The sequence below is a fragment of the Dendroctonus ponderosae genome, unplaced genomic scaffold (genome assembly GCF_020466585.1).
Source record: "Dendroctonus ponderosae isolate FM_Combo_2020 unplaced genomic scaffold, Dpon_F_20191213v2 Dpon_F_20191213_6, whole genome shotgun sequence".
In the NCBI taxonomy this organism is placed as follows: Eukaryota; Metazoa; Arthropoda; class Insecta; order Coleoptera; family Curculionidae; genus Dendroctonus; species Dendroctonus ponderosae.
The window spans coordinates 13,763,018-13,784,062 of NW_026018814.1; the positions used below are offsets into that span (position 1 = coordinate 13,763,018).

Below are 21,045 nucleotides of genomic sequence, written 5' to 3' on the forward strand. Positions count from 1 at the left end.
AGGGTTCTTCCGGGGCACCGCGCAGTTTTGCTGCCTTTGCCAGACGCACACACACTCACATTCACATACGAAGCAGGAATAAAGAAACAGTAATTGTAGATTTCGGGGTCTTGTCTTTATGGAATGGGGTGACGATAAATTTCCGGTTTAATATCTTTCGGCATATAAACGCTGGCTGGGTCGCAAGCTGACGCCAATGATGAAGTCCACGGGTTGACCCGCGCCGCGTTTCCAGCTGTTGCAGTTCTTTTCCAAATCCGACCATTTGCTGACGACATAATTATAACCAGGGGTTATTCGGGGTGCGTCCAGTGCCGGTCTGGAAAGCAATTCCGAATATCACGTATCGAACAAATCATCGAAATGTCACGCTGACCGCACCAAAGATCGCAGCTTTATTTAGCCCCGGTCGAGACGAGCATAGAAATCGTAGTCAAGCAGGCAATAACGGGCATTACCGGGAACCGCGGCCAATTTCTTTAGGTTTTAGGAAATTGCATTGCGTGCCGAATGGCTAAACATGCGGGAGCAAATATCCCAATTAGGTTCAAACTCTAATAGCCCGATAAAAATTTTGATCCCATATCCAAGTTATTGTTTCCATTAGGGCATCGAAATGACGATCTTCATATAAACAGGCTCATTATCCGCTCGGAAATTGCTCGCAGCCCCTCAACACACATACAGAGTGATTAGAAGTCAACGTTTATCACCTGACACGTCAGAAAATTATATAAATCCTGCATTAGATATGCAGGGAACATTATTCCTAAGCCGATTTATAAAGTAATTTTTCAACAAATTAACACAAGTACCTACTGCCTCCAAAATCACGCAAAAAATGGTGTAAACTAAGACGGTCGTCAACAAAATCGACAGATTTGAAAAACAAAAAATGTAATTTTTTTATATTAAAAGTAAATAACTGAAATAACTTAAACACGTTAAAATAGACCAAACTAAAATTGCTGTTTCAACTGGTCATCCACACAGTTAAATGACTAGTTTGAACGACGAGCTGATCATTAAACTGTCCAGTGGATGGCCAGTTGAAACAACAAGTTTAGTTTGGTCTCTTTTACCCCGTTTTAATTATTTACTTTTGTACTGTTTAAAATGTTTCCCAAATTTTACAAATCAGACTTTTTCATAGTCGTTTGTTGACGAGATTTCACTCTTTTACTCCGTTCCTTAACATTTTTTGTTTTCAATTCAAGATTCAACTACAGTTTCATTTTAAAGCGAGCCAAAGAAGAGGAGAAATTTGAATCGGTTTACTTGTCCTACGCTCATTATAGTAATTAATAATTCCTTCCTATTATACTTCAAGTATAAAGTTGGTCAGTCCTCCAATGCAAGTTTAACAAATAAATAACTATAATTCTCCGATTATCCGTTATTTTTAAATGTTGATCATGAGCGATCAAATCAAATAGTTTGGTTGACTTAAAGGGTTTTGACTGTTTAATGGGCAATCGATTCAGATTAATTAATTACGAGCGAAATCGGCTGAGCCCATATCCATATCCAGTGATATCGGATTAACGCTAAAACGTTATTAACATGTTTTCCCAGTAAATTGATACTCAGTGATTCCCAAAGTAAACTAGGGCGGCAAAGTGGCCATAACTCGACTGTTTTTGTCAACCCTTTCAGGGTGTAATGTTTCTAGGGGGGCACACACGCTGAGCCCTAATCCTTCCTAATGATCGGCTCGCTGGCTCCTTTATCTCAATTCCTGACACTTGTCTGAATTTCCGATCAGTCGAACTTTTACAAATAATCGCTCTTCCATTTGTGCCCCGGTAATTATCGTTGCTGTAAAGGGGTCGAGTGGAGAAATAGTGCGCTTAGAGTCCCTCGTGTCCCTTCTAATGGATTAGATGAAGAAAAGGGTTGCACACGAAAACAATTACATTAGTTTGTACACACATATATAACATTATTAAGATGGGAATCAGATGTCGCCAATGCAGCACGCGCGCTAACATCGTACTCCGAGAGCGGAGTTATGAATGTGCCCAATTACATCTTAAAAGCTGTGCTCCATTAATTTTCACAGCTGCTGCCTCTTAATTGGGATCCACACGCTCGATAATAAACGGTAACCATCGCAGTTATTCTCTCTATTTTGCACAGACCGGCTTGATTAGGTGAGACACTGGATGATGGTTCTCGAGAACAGCACTCCAGATGCAAATAATAATTTAACCCCTACTTCTCAAACGATAATTATCACAACAAAACGTTTAATTTAAGCATAGCCTTCCCTAAACCATCGTAAATAATTTTACGGAATTATGCTCTATTATATTGCGTACTTCCTTGGCTATTATTTTAATAATGGGTAATTTTCAATTTGAATTCGTACCATCAGGTATCTGGTTCCATCACGTCTTGGGTTGAAAAAAGGGTTAAGGTTTGCATCAGCTCGTACTTCGAACAGCACTTTTAGAAGACTCCTTTTAGAGAACTCCTCGTCAATTTTTCTGCTTCGCACTAAACGTTGATTTATTCAGTGCGACGGGTTTAATCATTCTCAGACGGCATTTCCATGGTCTTACCGATTTTCCGGCTGTTAAAAAGTCAAAAGTTTGATGCTCAAACAGGCAGATTTCTGAAAAAAGCGAGAATTTTTAAGCCTAAAAGGTAGGCAAAATCTGAACGTTATTCTTTAAAACGCAATTTTATTTCATTATTGGACTCAAAAGATGTAATCTCGACTTTCACACGTTATTCATGTGGGATCTTTCCATCTTCAGAAAACCCATAAGATAAGCGTTACTAACTTAGCTGTAGATAAGTTCTAAATTGTTGACGCGGATTGATTTTTCACAAACTGTTTGTTGGGTATTTTGCCTCAAAAATGTTTGTCTTTAAAAAAGACAGAATTTCCTCACGTCTTTTATTACAGATTCATAAATTATTGCGAGATAAGAGCACTGTTTATCAATCTGTAATAAAAGACGTGAGGAAATTGTGTGTTTTTAAAAACAACAATTTTTGAAGCAAAATACCCAACAAACAGTTTGTGAAAAAATAACTTATCAGTACTTAACATGTTTTACTAGTTTGTTGTACTATGAGAAACCTCCAAAACTCCAATATTTTGATAACTTTACGGAGTAACTCAAAATAGGAACATTTCTTTTGAGAAATTCATGAGGCTTACTGGAGAAAGCAGAAAAAAATAAGTTTTATTAAATGTAAGTACATTTCTTGAAGATATTAGCTCTTGCAGATTAAATTTAAACTTTAGGATTAAGACACATTTTGAAGTTGCTGGTCATTTGACAAAACAAGAGTTTAGTTAAATATTACAAGGAGAACATTAAGTGGCTTGCTCAAACTCACGGAATTTTCGTGTTTAGAAAAATTACATTTCATTTAATTTTTGATGGAAAAGCTCATCGACAACCATTTGTCAGGTAACCAGCAGATATTTATCGTCAATAAGTCAGTTTAATTTTGTGGTTAGTTTTTCAATTGTACTCTTCAAAGCCTAAAATGTTTAACAATGCGGAAAATGCAACAAGTTGTTTTCCTTTAACTCCTAAAGTATCCACTAATTCATTATAAGTAACTCGACTTGAATGGGGAAATAAAAATTGTCGAAGAAAGTGAAAATAAATTGAACTGTTTATTACTGCCGCGATATTGATGGTAGTTAATATAAAAGTTTAAAAAGAAAATAAAGACATAAATCAGAGCGGTCAAAGAAGACTCTCTCTAGGGCCGGTTTCAGCCCTATTATCAGCTTTCATCAGCCGGGTTTAGCCCCAAAATAACACTTCCAAAACTCCAAAAGCAAAAGCATTACTGCCGAATTTATGTTTTAGATTTTCATAAATAACCTTAGTTTTAAATGCGAATTATTTCTTCTAAAATTTTCAGCCTACAGAAGAAGATATGAATGTGCACTTTTGTGAAACTGGTAATTTTTTCTGGTACTTGGGGCACCGTGAAAAATAATTTCTCCTTTATGTTTTGCAACACACAGTTACTTACGGCTTATACAGGACCGATCAGGAGCTGGAAAAATCAGTCTAGTGTAACTTTTCAATTAAAGCGCCTGAACATACAAACCACTCGTACTTGCGTAACGTCGAAAATAAATTTTCCTCGACCGCCCGAAAAACTCACCAGTTTCAAATCAGAATAACCCTATTATTGATGCTCATCCGAGCTTGAACCGTAACCAAGCATCAATCTTCGAAGCAAAAATTATAAGTGTTTAATGAACAAAAACAAAATTGCGTACAAAAATAAAATCTCAATACACACTAGCAATTGCAATTATTGATAAACATTATATCCAAACAAGACACGCCAGAAAAGTTTTCTGCTACAAACTGCTCATTTCCGTTCCAAGTTTCGTTCTCTTAAACCGAAACAAAGCACTTTAGAATATAACATCCTATTTAGGTCCCCGAAAGTGCTCTCCTAGCAATCAGAGTTGTGGAAAATACTACCGCAAAACTTTTTGCGGATATCACGGATCATTTGATTCCAGTTCCTGAATAGGGCTCAAATGGGTGCCGGAGTTCGGAAGTTGTTCATTTTTGGCAATGGTAACGGTGACGATTTTCTCCTTAAGGTTTAGATGCTTAGAATGTTTAACTGGAAAAAATTCTGCCGTCTGGTATTGAAAATAAGCGAAGCTAAAGCAATTCAAATAACAAAGCACCGGCTCAGTTTTTAAAAGCCTGTAGATTGAGGAGAGCTGAATGGAAAAGAGGCATTGTTCCCCGTGTAATACCGAACTGATAGGATTGAGTGCCAAAGGGTATTATTTCACCGTCTAAAACGAACATTATAATAGGGAAAGCAGATATGTCGTTATCGAAAGCTCTTTAATCGAACATCGTATTTACCAAGAATATGCGGCGCCATCACTGTCGTTTGTTGAGGTCTATTTATACCTGTGGGTTGGAGGGATAAATCATTATATGTACCCCTTCTTTCCAGCAACAAAAAATATACGCGTTTCGATTGAATACACTTAGAATTATAAGAACAAAGCAGAAAAACAAAGCGGGAAATTATTATTCTTTTTCGAACATCATTAAATACTAAACAATAACAAATCTACAGCTTTGATGTTGCCTTCGGTCGAGGAGAATAAGCAATAAAAGGTAATTTACCGCCGTGTATTGATTTATTCTTTCATAACTGCTCTTGACTTTTTATTATTGAATCAGTACAACGACGGATTGCAGACGGATAAATTAATATTCGGAATTTGAATCACTTCAAAGAACTAGAGGAATTTAATGAGGACTGTATTTCACATTATTTACCATTTGCAACATTATTTCTTGGTGGCAGTGGAAGTTACTAGTGGGTGGTTTAATTGTCAACATAAGAATTTTTGTAATGGAAATACTAATGGCAATTGTAAAACTGCCCTAGACCTGATTAACTAATAGTCGTAATAATTGAATTTCCGATTCACTTGCTTGCTATCCACCTTATTCCCGTCAGTTTTTGTCACTGTAACTGCTTGGTATTTCGACATTTATTTAAAAAATTTTAAGGGGTTTAGGTCTTTCAGAAGTGTTGTGAACTTGACTGTTTCCGTTATATTTTGCGTCTGCGTTTTTTGACTGAAAGTGCCAACATGCAAAACTAACTTACAGATGACCACAGTACCCACAGTTAGCAAATTCAACAGTTCATAAACTGGCAAATGTGTAAACGTTTCTGCAAGCAGAGTGTTCCGTAATCCCATGCTCAAAAGCGAACTGCGACATTATTTGGCTCCAAAGAAGACGATCTGATCTAACTTTTATTAAGAAAAAACGCCTGATTCCTCTGCTATTGATGGTCAAAGTTCTTCAGAAAAAGTTTTTTGATATATTTCGATTCGATGGACTTTAAAGAAACTCGCTATGTAAGAATAATCTTTTGGTGAAAAAACCGGTTTCATCCATTTGGCTGGTGGCCACTGGGAAAGTGGTGAATTCTTGAGCCTTGGTACAAAAACGACCAGAACCTTCTATTCGGTTACGGTAATCAACTCATGTTTTTGAATTCTATGCAAAAACCTTTTATGTGGTCTTTGTAAAATCTTGGAGCACTCATAGTTTTTGCGCAAACGTTTTTTTGCTGGTTCGTTGCTATTTAACAATTTACGACATTAGCTCCGATTTCCAAAAGTTAGTCTTAGGTCGGTTTCCAAAAGACGAAGCGTTTTTGTCCAAAAGGCGTTTATCAGAAATATCACCAAAAGAACAAGCGAGTTTTTAGCAAAATATGGCCCTGACGTAGGAACAAATCCTCAGCAAGTTTTGCTAAAATGCATCTGATCACTCTTCCGATATTAGGAAATCTTAATTTGTTTTATTTGATTTAAGATCAATTAATGTCTAAAATTGTTAAATGGAAACTAGAAATACCTTGTTTGAAGGCTGCAATATGTTACAAAGAGCACAAAAATGTCATAAAAGGTGTGAATCGAGCCAAAAACTTGACTGGGATTAAAAAAAGTTGGCAGTTTTTGTAGCAAGACACTCCTCCTCATTTGCCCAAAACCGATGAACTTGGATGCTTCATCCACATATCAGTGGTGCATAAGAGGAAATTTGTTTAAACCGCAGTTTTTAAACTGCACATTTATTCTGAATAAAAGCCAGGTCAGATCGCCTTCTTTACACCCACAGAATGTCGCACTATCTTTTTATCATGTGAAATATTTTTGAAATAATGAAATCAAACGTGCAGGAATTCTAACGACTGATCCTGAAGTTTTCACTTGCTCCCATGCAATGCACCATTCTATTAGCAGAGTTATAGTAGATAACAAAATGGGTAGTAACGGAAGATGCTCTTAACAATGGAATGAAGAATGTGATTCTTGGAGATACTGAAGAATTGAACTCCCTTAAACAAAAATCCGTTTAAATCCAGAACAGGGGCAACTGTAATAAAGCGAAGTAGAAACAGCCGCGTAACGCAATCATAGAAAAGCGTGGAAAGCTAAGTGATCACCAACAGCTCACTAGAGATCCAAAAGATCCTTAGGTCTTCGTAAACATGTTTCAACTTTCAACGGAATTTTAAACTCAGTCGCATAGGGCGAATGCTGCGTCCCACATTCAAAACAAATGCAATGCAAATGAATGAACCATTAAGTTTCCAGATGAACCATTTGCATGAATGTGTCCTTATTCCAAGAAAATTGGGACAGCGCCTTTGTAGTTTCGGTGTAAACAAAAAAAGTTTAACTGGCAAATAGAAAAAGGCAAGATCCGCCCCCCATGGTTTCGGTGGAACGTAAACGGATCCAGGTTGTAAAATGTACGAGCACAATAATTATATCCAACTCTTCCTGTCATGTTGTTTAATTTCAAAGTCAAAAATTCCAGGAGACAAAGACGTCGTTGTAACCGTATCCGAAGGCATAGCTACGTAACTCGTATTTTGTTTGCAATTTAGCTGCGGCTTCCACCACCAGCCCCTCTTCTCGTCCGTCCCGCTTCCCCCCTTTGTTCATTCCTGCCGCCTCGTTCGCTGAGTTGATTCTGTTTTTCAGCAGCCCCCGGGATCCCGTGCCGGCGGGCGCAGATAAGAGAATTGCACTGTCAAGCCAGAATGATATATTTGACCAACATTTCCATAGAGCAGCAGCCGCTCGCACGAGGATTTCCAATGAAGCGTGCTACGTGCGTAATCTCTAAAATTCGAATTAACGCACACACAAACCCTACCGATAGTCCGATGCCGGAGTTATCTTGGGTCTCGCACCTGACAGTTTGCACTGGAAAATCGTCTTTCCACATTAATTACTCTGGTATTCCATCTGTATATCTGCCCCAGATGGAATGCCAGCATTATCAAAAAGGTTGCCGAATTTAATCAGAGCTAACACACCTCATCTTTAACATGCCCTTAAATATGACACATGTATATCAAATTCCTTTCCATTCAAACTGCCTGTAAATATTCCTCAGATATGCCGAACTATATGAATTCTAGTGAATAACGTAAGTTGATACCCAGTGCCTCTCACTACCCAAGTTGAACTCATGTATTATCCAAATAATGACGAAGAGCTAGTGAAAGAATGCTAAATGGAACTGCTTCTAGTATCATAATGATGATTTACTTTTGCTTACCTAGTTCTACTAATAGTCTGTTGGGCTTAACAATTTTCAAATGCGATCATTTTTTTGCCGATCTCAATCCATATGATATTTTTTTAACTCTTTTATTGAGGGTAGCTATTTTCTGAAGGGAGCAACTTTCCCACAGCTGAAACCACTTTTCTTTGCTAGTAGTAAATTGTGAGCTAGTAGTAACACAGCAGCTGCTTCAAAGATATAAGGAGGGTTTTACTGACACTATCGTTGTCTTTTAGAAGCATGCATGATGCAGAAAGCGCCAAAAAAAATGTAAAATACTACTAAATCGAGTCAAAATTTGCAAAACTATAGCAGAGCGTCTAGCTATCAACAATTTAGGTTAGTTTGCAACCCCCGAAAGTCACTCAACTCGAACAAAAGTTTTAGATAAGTTATGATATTCCTATCTTTCCTGGGCCTCAGTCAAAGTGTGAAGTAAAAATTTTGAAACATCGTTTATTTCATTACGTTTCGGCTAGACAACAGCGCCATCATCAGATTTAAAATTTACTTAAACTCGTTATTAACAAAAATTATTATAAAATTAACGTTCTTTTAGGTCTTTGCTTCTCAAAACCTTAAATTTGTCAGCCAAGACAATTTTAAGTTGTCGTTTTTTACCAATCATGAGTTTGTGTAAATTTTAAATCTGATGCTGGCACTGTTGTCTCGCCAAAACGTAATGAAATAAACAGACAAATTGAAGGTTTCAAGAAGGCAAAGACCTAAAACAACGTTGAGTTTTACCAATCATGAGTTTGTGTAAATTTTAAATCTGATGATGGCGCTGTTGTCTCGCCGAAACGTAATGAAATAAACGATGCTTCAAAATTTTTACTTCACACTGTGACGGAGACCCAGGAAAGATAAGAATATCATAATAAATACACGCAATCAGGAAAATAAATCAGAATAAAGTTTTAGATAAGTTATATATTGTTGAGACGGTTTGTTGGGTATTTCGCCTCAAAAATGTTTTTCATTAATAAATGCAGAAACTCTTCACATCTTTTATTACAGTATTGAACAGTTTGTGAAAAAAAGTTTTAGTTACCATTTATATCTGCAAACATGAAACGTATTCTAATGCAGTTTATCTGCAATAAATATGATTCAGAAGTTCAAACTGATGCAAAACACTCATAAGGGTGTTCCTTTCATGGAAAGTTGGTGGTTTTAATAAAAGAACAGCTGATGTTCAATATCGGAACTGACCTAATTTCAGAATCGGTTAGCTGAAAGAACTTCAATTACGCTTCTGTTTTGCAAAATATGTTGCTAATCAACATCGGCATTAATTGCAAAATATTTTCTAAGTGTTAATTCTTAATTGCAAATATCTCAATAATTAACGATGAAAAGCAGAGTTGAATACCTAACGAAAACCTAAATGCAATTGATTTACTATCCATTTTTTCCTTTTATTATAATTTTCTCCTTCATTGTCTTTTCCGTCTATGTACATCAACACTTGAATTGTAACGTTTTGCAATAGCAAGAGATAAGTAATTTTCCAAGTTAACTTTCTCATCTCGAATACTTTTAAATGTACTGAGACCGAATTCGAAGAAACACCGTGAAATATGTAATTATTCCGCCATTTAATTCTCCAAGTTTCAATTCGATAAAGTATTTCAGGTTGCAACTTTTTAGACCCTTTTTCCACCTATATCCCGCTAGGGAATAAGGTACGGCAGCGGGGCGAGTGCAGAACGTTATTTATGTTCGTTTTTCCAGTTGAAGCTCGGAACACAGCAGAAATCTAGAGCGCCTTATATAAAACTCGTATCCTGCAGGAGCTGAAAAAGTCCACGGTAATCCCAAACTCGTGATGTATTGACACCTAAATGAACTTTCCTTTCCTCTTTTTTTCGCCGGTTTCTCTCGATATCCATAAGTTTGGCTGGAGGTAATTGTGTTTTTGTATTATATGGTTTATATTGCAATTTGTTAGCTGGCTTGAGAACAACAGACAAAAATTGAGCATTTTTCCAAAGCGTAGGACCAAATACGAAAATTGTCAGCCAAAATTTATTGTGGGAGATTTCTTCCAAACATTTTTGAGTGTTTTCATAATATAACATAATGGTTATGACCGTCGAAGTTTTAAGTATTGCCTATTTTAGACGATGTTGACAAGATTTCTTGTTTAGAAACCCACACGAAAACGGCAGTAACACATTTACCAGTTTATAAATTGATAGTTGACATAGTTGACTTGGTCTCCTGTGAAGAGTTTGAAAGGTTCAAGTTGGGCATGTATTAACCTGGTAACCTAATTTGAAAAGTCTGGAATGATTGAAAGGAACCCACCTGCAACCTCTTACTGTGTTCTTCATGCAAATATTAGGCAAATTTCGCGACTGAGAGGTTCGCATTCTTGACATTCGAGGTTGTAATTAAAAAAACTGTTGGCGGAGCATCAGAGAGATAATTTAATGGATTCTCATTTCCAGCTGTGATTAACAGGTCGAGATAAGGAGCGAATTTAACTTGTAAATGCGTAGAATAAAAAATGTAGATAATACGAATTAAAAACAGTGATTCGGGAAATTAAAATCCAGTTTAGTTCATCAGGTGAAATTAACGATTAAGGAAAGCTGCATGGAAACCGAACAATAGTCATTTAAAATTTATGTTGGAATGTAGCAATTAAGCAGTCGGAACGGAATCATTTGACTAATTGCGAAAGCAGTTTCTTAATAGGCGTCCCAACACGAGGCGGATGGCACCCAAGAGGATAGCATACATCCCAGCGGAAGGGTTGGCGGCGTAATCAGCAGAGATAACGCTCGCTCAATTCACGTATGCTGCTTCGGTTTGCGAAACAGTAGTAAGGCGGGTCGTTATTGTTCCAGCATTCCCTATTTTCATTTCCTGCTACAATAGTTCATTAAAAAGGTGTTTCGGAGGCTATTTGGTAAGCTATTAGGTGGCCTGATATTACTCCTTGGAGAACCATTTGCCGACGGCAGCATCCGACGACAATGAAAGTCACTCGTAAATTGGCACTACGGAATCGAGGTGGGGAAAGCGAGAGGGCGAGAGGAAGAGAGCCTGACCTGACTGTGTCTTCGCGTGATGACCCGGCCGCCGAACAGTCAAGTTGCAATTCCATCGTTGCGGGCTGATAACGGCCCCTTCAAGCTAGCGACGACAATTTATCACCGAGACGCATTAACCCAGGTGAACCCCCTGCACGGGGAAGCAAGACAATGTCTCCGAGCGGTAATGGTATGAAGCTGTGAAAAATGATGATGATACGGCTTCGTGAAAAACGAAATTCTCCTGGGAGAAGGGACTCGCCGTTTTTTCTTTTTTCGGTTCGGTTTTCCCGCCGGGAAGGATGCTGTTTGCGAATACAAAAGCTCCGGATGACTGCTCAAGCGAGTGGAACCGGCCAACGTCACGGCCTAGTACAACACGTATGCGACCACTATTTCCGCGAGAATACAGCTCGTAAGTGCTTTTTTCAGCCTCGTAAAGTCCACGGTCTCGCCGTCGGATGCTGCCTGGCTATTTTCGCCTGCTTTCCATTTTTGCTCAGGCTCTGATTAAAATTCGCCTACATATGTATAATCCGCCCTTAAAGTATGTCTGATTTCAAAGCAAAATGCGTGCTCATCAAGTTAATTCCATCCACCACTTGAAGTGTACGTACAGGAAAATATTAATTGCATTGGCAACAACGGCAACAAGTTAGACTTTCCAGGATTAAGCTGTTTGTTTTGAACGTGATGTGGAGTTCGATGCATAAGTTGAGAGGGCTCAAGTGACTTTCCTCAAGAAGGATAAGCAATATTTTGCAATAAATTAATTAAATTAATAAAATGAACAAAAGATTTAGAGAAGCAATTGAGAACTTTTTTTATTTGCCTACCTATAGAAATCGCGCATACCAAATATCAGCCCGCAGATCGCAATATTTAATTTGCAATAAACAATTAAAACGACACTAAACGCGCGGGAATGGTCGTGACGTCATAGCGCTAGTTCGTTCGGTCGGAAGGCAACACGGGAATACGGCTTGTCGTTGCATTGTCTGGTTGTTTGACTGTTCAGAATTCGTGCTGTGCTTTATTAATAATGGAAGCAACATAAAAATAATATTACAAACGCTGTATGGTGCAAAAAATAGTTATTTGCTATACTAGACGATAAAAAGAAACAATAAGTAGCGGGGAAGGTAAAATCTCGTTTTACCATCGTGTATTTACGTTAAATACCTACTATTTTCGTCATGCAATAAGAATCTGGATAAAAATATGGATAACTATGTTAAACTCAAGTCAATGGAATGCCTAAAAAAATGAAGGGTTGCCAGCCAGACAGGACCATATCTCATACAAATCATCCCAGGGCCGCAGCTGTTTAGTGAGCTAAGAGAAGAATTGTTGCTGAATCTATTGAGTTCTATGACACAAGAACAAGTTTTAAATCAAAACGATTTGCAGATGGTTGCATCTAGTAGCCAGACTTCAGCAATTAGCATTCATTATATAAATAAAACTATTGACTATTTTGTCTATAAATCTACCTGTTAGCTTTAACATCGCGAACTTCAGCAAGAGTAAAACTTTCAATCCTTTTAATGTAAGATGCCACCATAAACATATCCACTAGTGGTAAAATGTCAGCCGCCACGGCCGACTAGCTACTTGACGTCACAACTAGTCCCAACCCATGACGACGCGTTACAAGAATGACTTGAATTACACAAGTTTTAACTGCTTACATTAATTACAGATAAATAAAATTGAGTTTTTTTGGTAAACAGTGGTGTTGTTAATAGTATTAAGTTACGTTTGGGAGTAATATTTTTCAAATTTAATTTCTGTGAAAGTTCCCTATTGTTTTGATTAAATGAAAGGACCACTAGCACAATTTTTAAAAATTATGATACTCTCCTTTTAATCTCATTTACTTCGAAGTAAAATTTTTGGCGGTGTTGATGCAAGTTTCAACAATTCAGACAATTAAATGCTTGGGTAATAAACGACATAAAGAAATATGGACAATATACAAATTTCTGAAGTTAGCTCTGAATGGTGATAAAAAAGTAGTAAGAAAACAATAATTATTATCAAAAACCGAGATATTTGCAAAAAAAATTGATCAAAAGGTCGACAGCAAAATTTTCATGGCAATTTGCTTCATTAACATTACATAAAACCTGTTGCTTCTTAAATATCAAAAGCTCAAGTAACCATAGATAAACATAAAAAGTGAGGTTGAAATGCGATGAAATAGGTTAGGGTAATGGATGTCAACAATCCTCCCGACAAAAGGACATAAATTATTTACAATTAAGTTGTTAAATCACAAAAGGTGTTCGACGTTGTGAAAGAACCGTCAAACTAACTGACAATTTGACAAATTGTTATTCTTGACATAAGCTATCACCGGCAAATTCCTGATAATGACATAAAACATTGTTGCCGCTTTGAATTGTGAATCAATCAGCTAAATAGTTTATTACGGCACAAGAGACAAAAGTCGAAATTCTGCCACTGCTTGAAGTTTTTGCACGCAGTGGCGGGCCTTCGACTTTCGCCTCGAGTAGCCGAGAAAAGTATAAAGTTTTGAAAAAAAAACGTATTTGAAAATGTTCTCCAAACAGTCAAACTGACAGCGTGCGTGGCGAAAGTTATTGCTTCCAGCGTGCGGGCTGAAGAAAGTTTCATTGAATAATGGGTGGAAAGGTAAATTGTCATTGTCATGCCATTGTAATGAGTACAAGTGATATCGCTATCGAAAACAGTGGCAAAACCGTGTCATTTCCACCCGGTGATCAAGAAAACATTATTGCAGTCATGAAGAGTCTCTTACAATTCGTATTAGAAAACTGCAAATTCCACGATCTTCGCATTTAAAACTTTATTGTCTTTAGCCGAAGAAGCAATCCTATTATCACATCACTCATTACCTGGATTAGATAGTTTGCTGTCTCAGCCACATATACTGTCAATTTCGCGGAAACAACCTCATTTGAAAGTATTGATGGATTTATGAGTTAGTTCAAAGCACACTTTGAAGCAACTTGCGTTGTTGAAACTGACGTTATAAAGTTAAGAAAGAAGAAAAGAAAGCGAGTTATAAAGTTGTGGCACCTTTATAATTATGATTTACGCGAATGATTGTCTTGAATGTAGTCGACTTGATTTTTATAATTGATTTTCGATACTCGATTCGATAGATCGACTTTAATCAAGATGGTTTAAAATTGAGGCCACTCCTCTGGAGGTGTTGCTCGAGGGAGTGAAAAAAGTAAGACATCATTATTCGCAAAAAAATCTGAGATATTTGCGAGAAAGTAAAGCATAAAGTTGGCAACAATGTTTTTGACCCATACAAATACCTACTAAAGCGTTTTTTTCATAAAAAATTAATGACACCAACTCGAACCTTAATACCAAAATTTAAAATATTTTTGAAGACATACAATTTTGCAGCACTGCATACAACAGCTGAAAATCTGATCTAGGAACCCGCATGTTATGAAAAGGTAGCACCCAACCCAATTTTCATCTTGGGACGCCAATTGCCCGATTTGAAATCAAAGGGTGAAACCAAAAGAATGCCGTTTGCGCTGTCGATTAGGGGCGGATAGAATGACGTGTTAGCTGGCCTTACTCTTCGGTAATTGTCGCAACATTGAAAGGGCGCGCCGGTATCCACCTGATCCATTAAGAGATACATCGGATCCATAGAAAGCGGGCCGCCCTATCTTTCCGCGGCATTCATCATGGTCCGGAAGGCAGCGAAAGATTCGGTAATTACATTTGCGCAAGCGGAATGTAAGCGAGCTATGCAGATCACATTTTAATGCAATTCCATCCATTATCGTGGCAGGACCATTAACACCCACCCTGATGCAATTTGGTTTGTATAGAAATGAGCGAGCAATGGTATCGCTAACTGGTCGGGTACGGATTCTCCACGTTTCGGAAAGCTATCTTGCCTTTCTCCAGATAACAATGGCCCAACCCCGAATGAAATTATACCTTTGCAACGACATTTTATCGGCTCTAAACGAATTTCTTTAGCTGTTTTATTCCCTTTATTACGGGGTCGCGCCCAATAAATCACCGGTTCGTAATTCTCGAAATAATTACCGTCTCAATCACAGGCGAATAAGACATACGCATATGTTAAGCCGGATTGATATCTTCTCTAAAGAACAATTTATTGGTAGCGAAAAAAAGCGACCGCATTAATTAGCCACCGGATCGAATAAGAACGAAAAAAGCTTTCAAAACGCCAAGAACAAAAAGCAAAAGTGTCCAGAACCTGTGGCACATTAACGTCGGCCTGACATCTAAGAGAGTGCGATCGGTATCGAACAAGCAACATTGACCAACGTCATTGTTCGAATGTCTGATCGCATTTCGGCCACGTAATTAATGGCACCTTCGCTAACAAACGCGATTCTGTGGGAACATTCCTATCTTTCGAATATGCCATGCTTTATTTTTCGTTAATTTCAATGGGCCAGGTGGAGCTGCATCTCTAACCAGCTCTGCATAGTTTATGGGACCCACATACTTTACGTTTATAGAATAGAACAAATAATTAACTTGAGTTTAGATCTCTTCTTGGAGATCGATTTCATCAAAGTATTGCCATGGAAAAGTATAAATCAAGATTCTTTATCATGTCGGTATATACAGGGTTGCTCATTAATGCGTCAAAGTGTGATATGTCAGTAAATATGAATATAAAATAATGTCAGTAAATATATACTTTCTACGAAAGTTTTTGACGTTTAAAAGGTGCACACTTTAAAGTTACTTTTCAATATACGGGGTGCGTCATAAACGTGTGGTGGTTACCAACTATGGTTTTTTGTAAATAGAACCCTCCCCCTGTTTTTGCGCTTTTCGGATTTATCGTCAAATTTGAATGTAAGTTAATTTCAAACGTTTTACCTGAAAAATTTACAGTTTTTTTTTATTTTGAATAGAAATTGGCCTGTACCTTAATCGCCACGAATTTTGAAATCGCCCTTTGTTCCAAGAGGACTAAACAAGCTACGTACTGACATCTGTTAATTTACGAAAAGTTTCCAATAAACCGCCCAATGAGCATCCAAAATTGCATGTTTGTTAATCTCAATAACTTGGTTACTTCAAATAGATCCCCAATTTTTTTTTTAATCTTTCGATTTACCGCCAAATGTTAAAGCTACTTGAGGTGTGTTAACCTCAAAACCTACCGTTTCAACAATCAAGTGAACTGGGCACATGTCGACCATCAAAAAATGAATTAAATAAAAAACTTAATATTATAAATGTATTATTAAATGTAAATAATTAAATTAACCGTTATTTTTAAGCAAATGCTGTGGCCCAACTATAAAGTCCCCCATAATACCACCCCAAATATTTAGTCACTAATTTTGGCTTTTCGGTTGCGTAATGGTGAAGATTATGACGGTTTGGGCTACCATTCTGAGTGAAAGTTGACTCGTCAGAAAATAATACATTTTGGAAAAAGTTGGCATTGGCAAAAGGTTCTCCTAATCTCCAAATCAGAATGATATAATGTAATCATGATCCTTATTAAAATTATAAATATAAATATCTTGGATACTGTCGCGGGACTGGTAGAGATTTAGAAATTTGACAAAGAAAGATATGACTATACTGGCTAAATTACTTGATGAAGATAACGAAGCCACCAAGAAGAAACAGAAAGCAGTATGGGTGAAAAAAATGTTGCAAAAACGTACAACTGAAGGAGAATACCATACTTTATATTGTTAGATTCAGTTTGAAATATTCAAATTTAGCACCTCTTTGATAGAGGAACGGCTCCCGAATGTACGTAAGGCGGTTTAGCGCCGGTCGCTCACGCAGACGCCCAAAAAGACACAAAATGCACGAGAATAGCGTCAGAAGACCCAAAAATATTTTTTCTAATAATATAAAGAATGGGGAGACGACGAAAGAAAAATTTACCAATATTTTAGAATGTCGAAGTTTCAGTTTTCTTATTTGCTAGATAATAGTACGCGTAACGGACAGGCACAGACACGAAAAAGCATATGATCACAGTCATATATAGCAAAATGTCGAACGGCATTATCGTTGCCTGAACATGTCGTTGTCGGTTAATGTACGCATCAGCATTTATTTATCTAATAAGAATGTTTCCTTGATATGATATTATTTCATATTGCGTGGTTGCAAGCTTAAGCTTGTCTTATCAACGATTTAAAAACTCCAATTTTTGATGACATAATTATTATAAAACACGGTTTTAACCAAGTTAAAAACTATTCTTTTTCCATTGACTATTATTTTTTCATTGTTGATAAATTAAACATTCGCATTAGTATTGCTTGATGTAAGTGAAACAATTTTATTCTTCTCTGTGAAAACCCAATTAACTTTTTACGAAAAGTGAGTGAAAACTGCAGAATGTAAACAATTAATTCGAGAAAATAAATCATTTTTTCAGTTTACCTATCAATTCGCCTCAATTATACAGAGCTTCGAGTTAACTGTGAACGTTAAAATGTGTTACTTTTGTGGTGGTAAACCTGCAGTCAAATAATGAAGAAAATAGAAGCAAGCAGAATATAGAAGCGATGGTGGTGGAAACCTAAGCTGTGTGAACCGTTGTTCGCCCTCGCAATATTGTCTAGCCATGTTCGGTACCCGATAACACAGAAATAAAAAATGTATCGTTAAATTGAAACGATAACTTGGAAAAACTTGCAGAAACTGCCGATATTCGCCAAGAGGTCAAATTTTTACATTCTTCCGCACTCGTAACCATTTGATGAAAGACATACGCTATTAACATCAAATTTCCTTCTCGCTCCGTGAAGAAGTAACGACGGAATACAAAAAGAACGACAATTATTGCGTCACTGCCAAAAAGCTTGGGACAGGCCTTACCCAACATGAAAATAATAATACCTGAATTATTGACCAAATATTTGCGAAAAGACGCACCCAACTAAGCTACGACTTGTTATTTTGATCCACTGACGTGTGCTCAAGCTCATTTTGGCATAAAACAGAATAGGCGTCCTAATGGTTTATGCTAAATTAAAAGTCGTGTTTGAAAGCATTTCTTTTAATTGGAAAAAACTCGATTGAAAATAAACAAGCCGATAGACATGGTGCAGGTTGCTTTTTGCAACTATGCTAATGATCTTCCAAGGAGAGTTAATCCATCCATTCGTTTTATGCAATCGCAGTTGATATTATAATCACGGCTAATGCAAACCGTAGCTGTGGCTGAGATAAATTAATTTTGTTATACGGCAAGACAATGATTGATAAGTGTTTAAGACAGTGTTAAACAGACGTTAGAACATTCTTTAAACGGCCGGAGGAATTTTGTTTATTTTGCGTTTGGGCTAATTGCGGACGTTCGAGAAGAGTTAAATTTACTGAATGCTGGTTTTGGCGCTATAGTTGAATATGTAATTGTTCCGCCCATACAAGTTAAATTTTTAAACCCTAGGCAGAATACTGGTTTAATTATTCAGGAAACGAAACGGGAAATTGGGGATGGTTTAAAAATAGATGAACCTCCCATACAAATAGTTACGCTAGCAAATACATAGATAACAATGCATTAAACCCGGTTGAATTGATCTGCTTAGCCAGACCAGACCTGAAAATTATGTATGCACATTAAATATTTTACCTCGAATTTTCAACAACTCCCAACCTTAATCCTGTTTGCTTTAAACAACGCAATTACGTTCAGGCTATGCTGTCGACTGTTGTAAATATCGTTTTATTGGGAATAAATAAGAAAAGTTGTAGTTCACATATTTTTTGCTCAACTTGTAAATATTTTGTAAAGTTCAAAGCGCTTGAAAACGTCATTTGTTTTTCAACGAGTAGTTGCGGTTCATTTAAACACTTTAAAAATACGTACAAACAATGCTTTGTTCTTATTTAGAAGACCTTAAAAATGTAAGATCGTAACAGAAATTTAGTATCGAATTTAAATTGCTATTTAATATTAATTTATTAGCATTTTCCAGTTGAAATATGGATATTTGCGCACATTCTTCATGAAATTTAACGGCGGCATTGCTTTTGGTGAGAATGACTAATAATCAATTTCAGCACAATTAAAACTATTTGTTTTTCGTGTAAAGCCAGGTTGTACAACGGAAGATTACGCATGGGTTCAATTGAGCTCAGCCTGAACCTGAACTTAAGTTCAAGTTGAGCTGAAATCCCGCAGATTCAATTGGGGCGTTTGAGTTGAACATCGCCAGATCGTCGGTCAGTTCAGATCAGCCCTAGCTTAGGCTCAGATCGAGATCAGTAAAACCCAAGCTAAAGATTCATTGCTACAATATAGAAATGTTAATTCCCTATTTCGAATTTATATTTTATTAATTCCTCAATATCCGGTAAAGAAAGGAAAATGTCTTTGTTATTGTGGATGTGAAAGAAAGATGCGCCTGATCTGTCTCCTGCCTCTTTCCGTACATGCAATTATTTAGAGATAAAGCTAATTCGTTTAGAATTTACCGTCGAAATCCAAATTCTTTATGAAACAATGCGCTGGCCTCTTAGTGTTCACTTAGTTACCACTATACTCTTCGATAAGCACCGGTTGGTCCGAGCAATACATTTTTCTGAGGTCCCCAGTACTTTCGGATACGGATATCTTTTGAACATTGTCCTCAACACCCGATCATACCGCGACTATTTATTTAATAGCTCTTTTATGTAAATATTTCGAACGATAACATATCCGAGGGCCAAAAGCATCATATTGCCAAAAAATTACTTCAAATAAAGCCAGGGACACTTTAGAGTATTTTTTTTGGTACTTTTAATGCGCTGTTGGTTCTCGTCATGTACGAATTTAGATTTGGAGCAAAATGGTACACAGAAGAAGTAGAAGGTGATTAAACTGGTAAGTATTTTATTGAATAACCGAGCAAGTGTGGAGGTGTTGGATTTGGTAATGTGGCTGCTGCAAAAATTGGGCTATTTGAACAATGTCGAAAAACAAGCTAACGTGATAAATTGTGTACGGACATAATGGCATTATAAAAATCGATGACAATTAACGCGTGCGCTCGGCACAACGGTTGATGTGGCGAGCGCCATTTCCAGGCGTAATCTCATTTGGAGCGTTGCCGGGGGACGAAATCTAATTAGCGCGGAAAGCTGATCGGTAATTACTGCGATTAATCAATCCATTCCTATTCCGGTAACAATTCTTTCTACGTCACTGTTTTCGGTTCGAAGCTGCCGGTTTTTATGTTTCACACATTTGGAAATGGGATCAGCCGCGAATGGCTCAATGCGCCTGGTTAATCGCTAAATCCCTCCCATCTGGATCCATGCACTTTTACTATTATGTCCGCATATAAATAATCAAATCAAATCTAATCACTTACCAATTATTAACTTGTAGTATCGTAAGCCCCGTATCCTGAGCTAGTTGCTTTTTCTGGTCCTCCGAAGGATAAGGATGCTGAAACAAACAAAGATTGCATTAGTTTGCGGTTGAACTTTTCCAGTTTAGTTTTACTTTATTTAACTATTTTAGAAGATTTCCGTTGTTTTTAATGCTGACAAGGAAACACTGAATAACAACGAAATTTAATTATTAGATATTAGCAATTAGAAGTTCTCCTATTAGTGAAGATAGAGCCAAAATGATAAAAAGTGATCAAAGAGCCAAAACAGCTCAGTGCAAAACAAATAAGGGACTAAAGAAAAAGATCAAATCGTGTAGGACACCCGAAATTTAGTAACACGTTGAATACCGGAATAAAAACGATTCTATAGTTATTTATATCAGTGTTAATAGAGCAATTTTAAGGCCCGCTTGCAAATTTGCATGAGTGCCTTAAAAACAGTTTTAAAAGCGCGTACCGTACATCATAATAAACATATAAAGACAATATATTGCTGGTGCCTATTTT

The 21,045-nt window shown here is 37.0% G+C and overlaps 1 protein-coding gene across 8 annotated transcripts in view; it reads right to left on the bottom strand.

The window, feature by feature from the left end:
- LOC109543812 (homeobox protein homothorax) overlaps positions 1 to 21,045 on the bottom strand; it is a 250,340-nt gene that overhangs the window by 33,651 nt on the left and 195,644 nt on the right. For all 8 annotated transcript variants that reach the window (XR_007281844.1, XR_007281843.1, XM_019913687.2 and 5 more), the window contains one exon: positions 20,515 to 20,591. Coding sequence is in view for 6 of the 8 variants with exons in the window: in XM_019913687.2 (XP_019769246.1) it covers positions 20,515 to 20,591 (77 nt within the window). In the remaining 2 variants the exon portion in view is untranslated. The remainder of the gene's footprint in view (positions 1 to 20,514; positions 20,592 to 21,045) is intronic.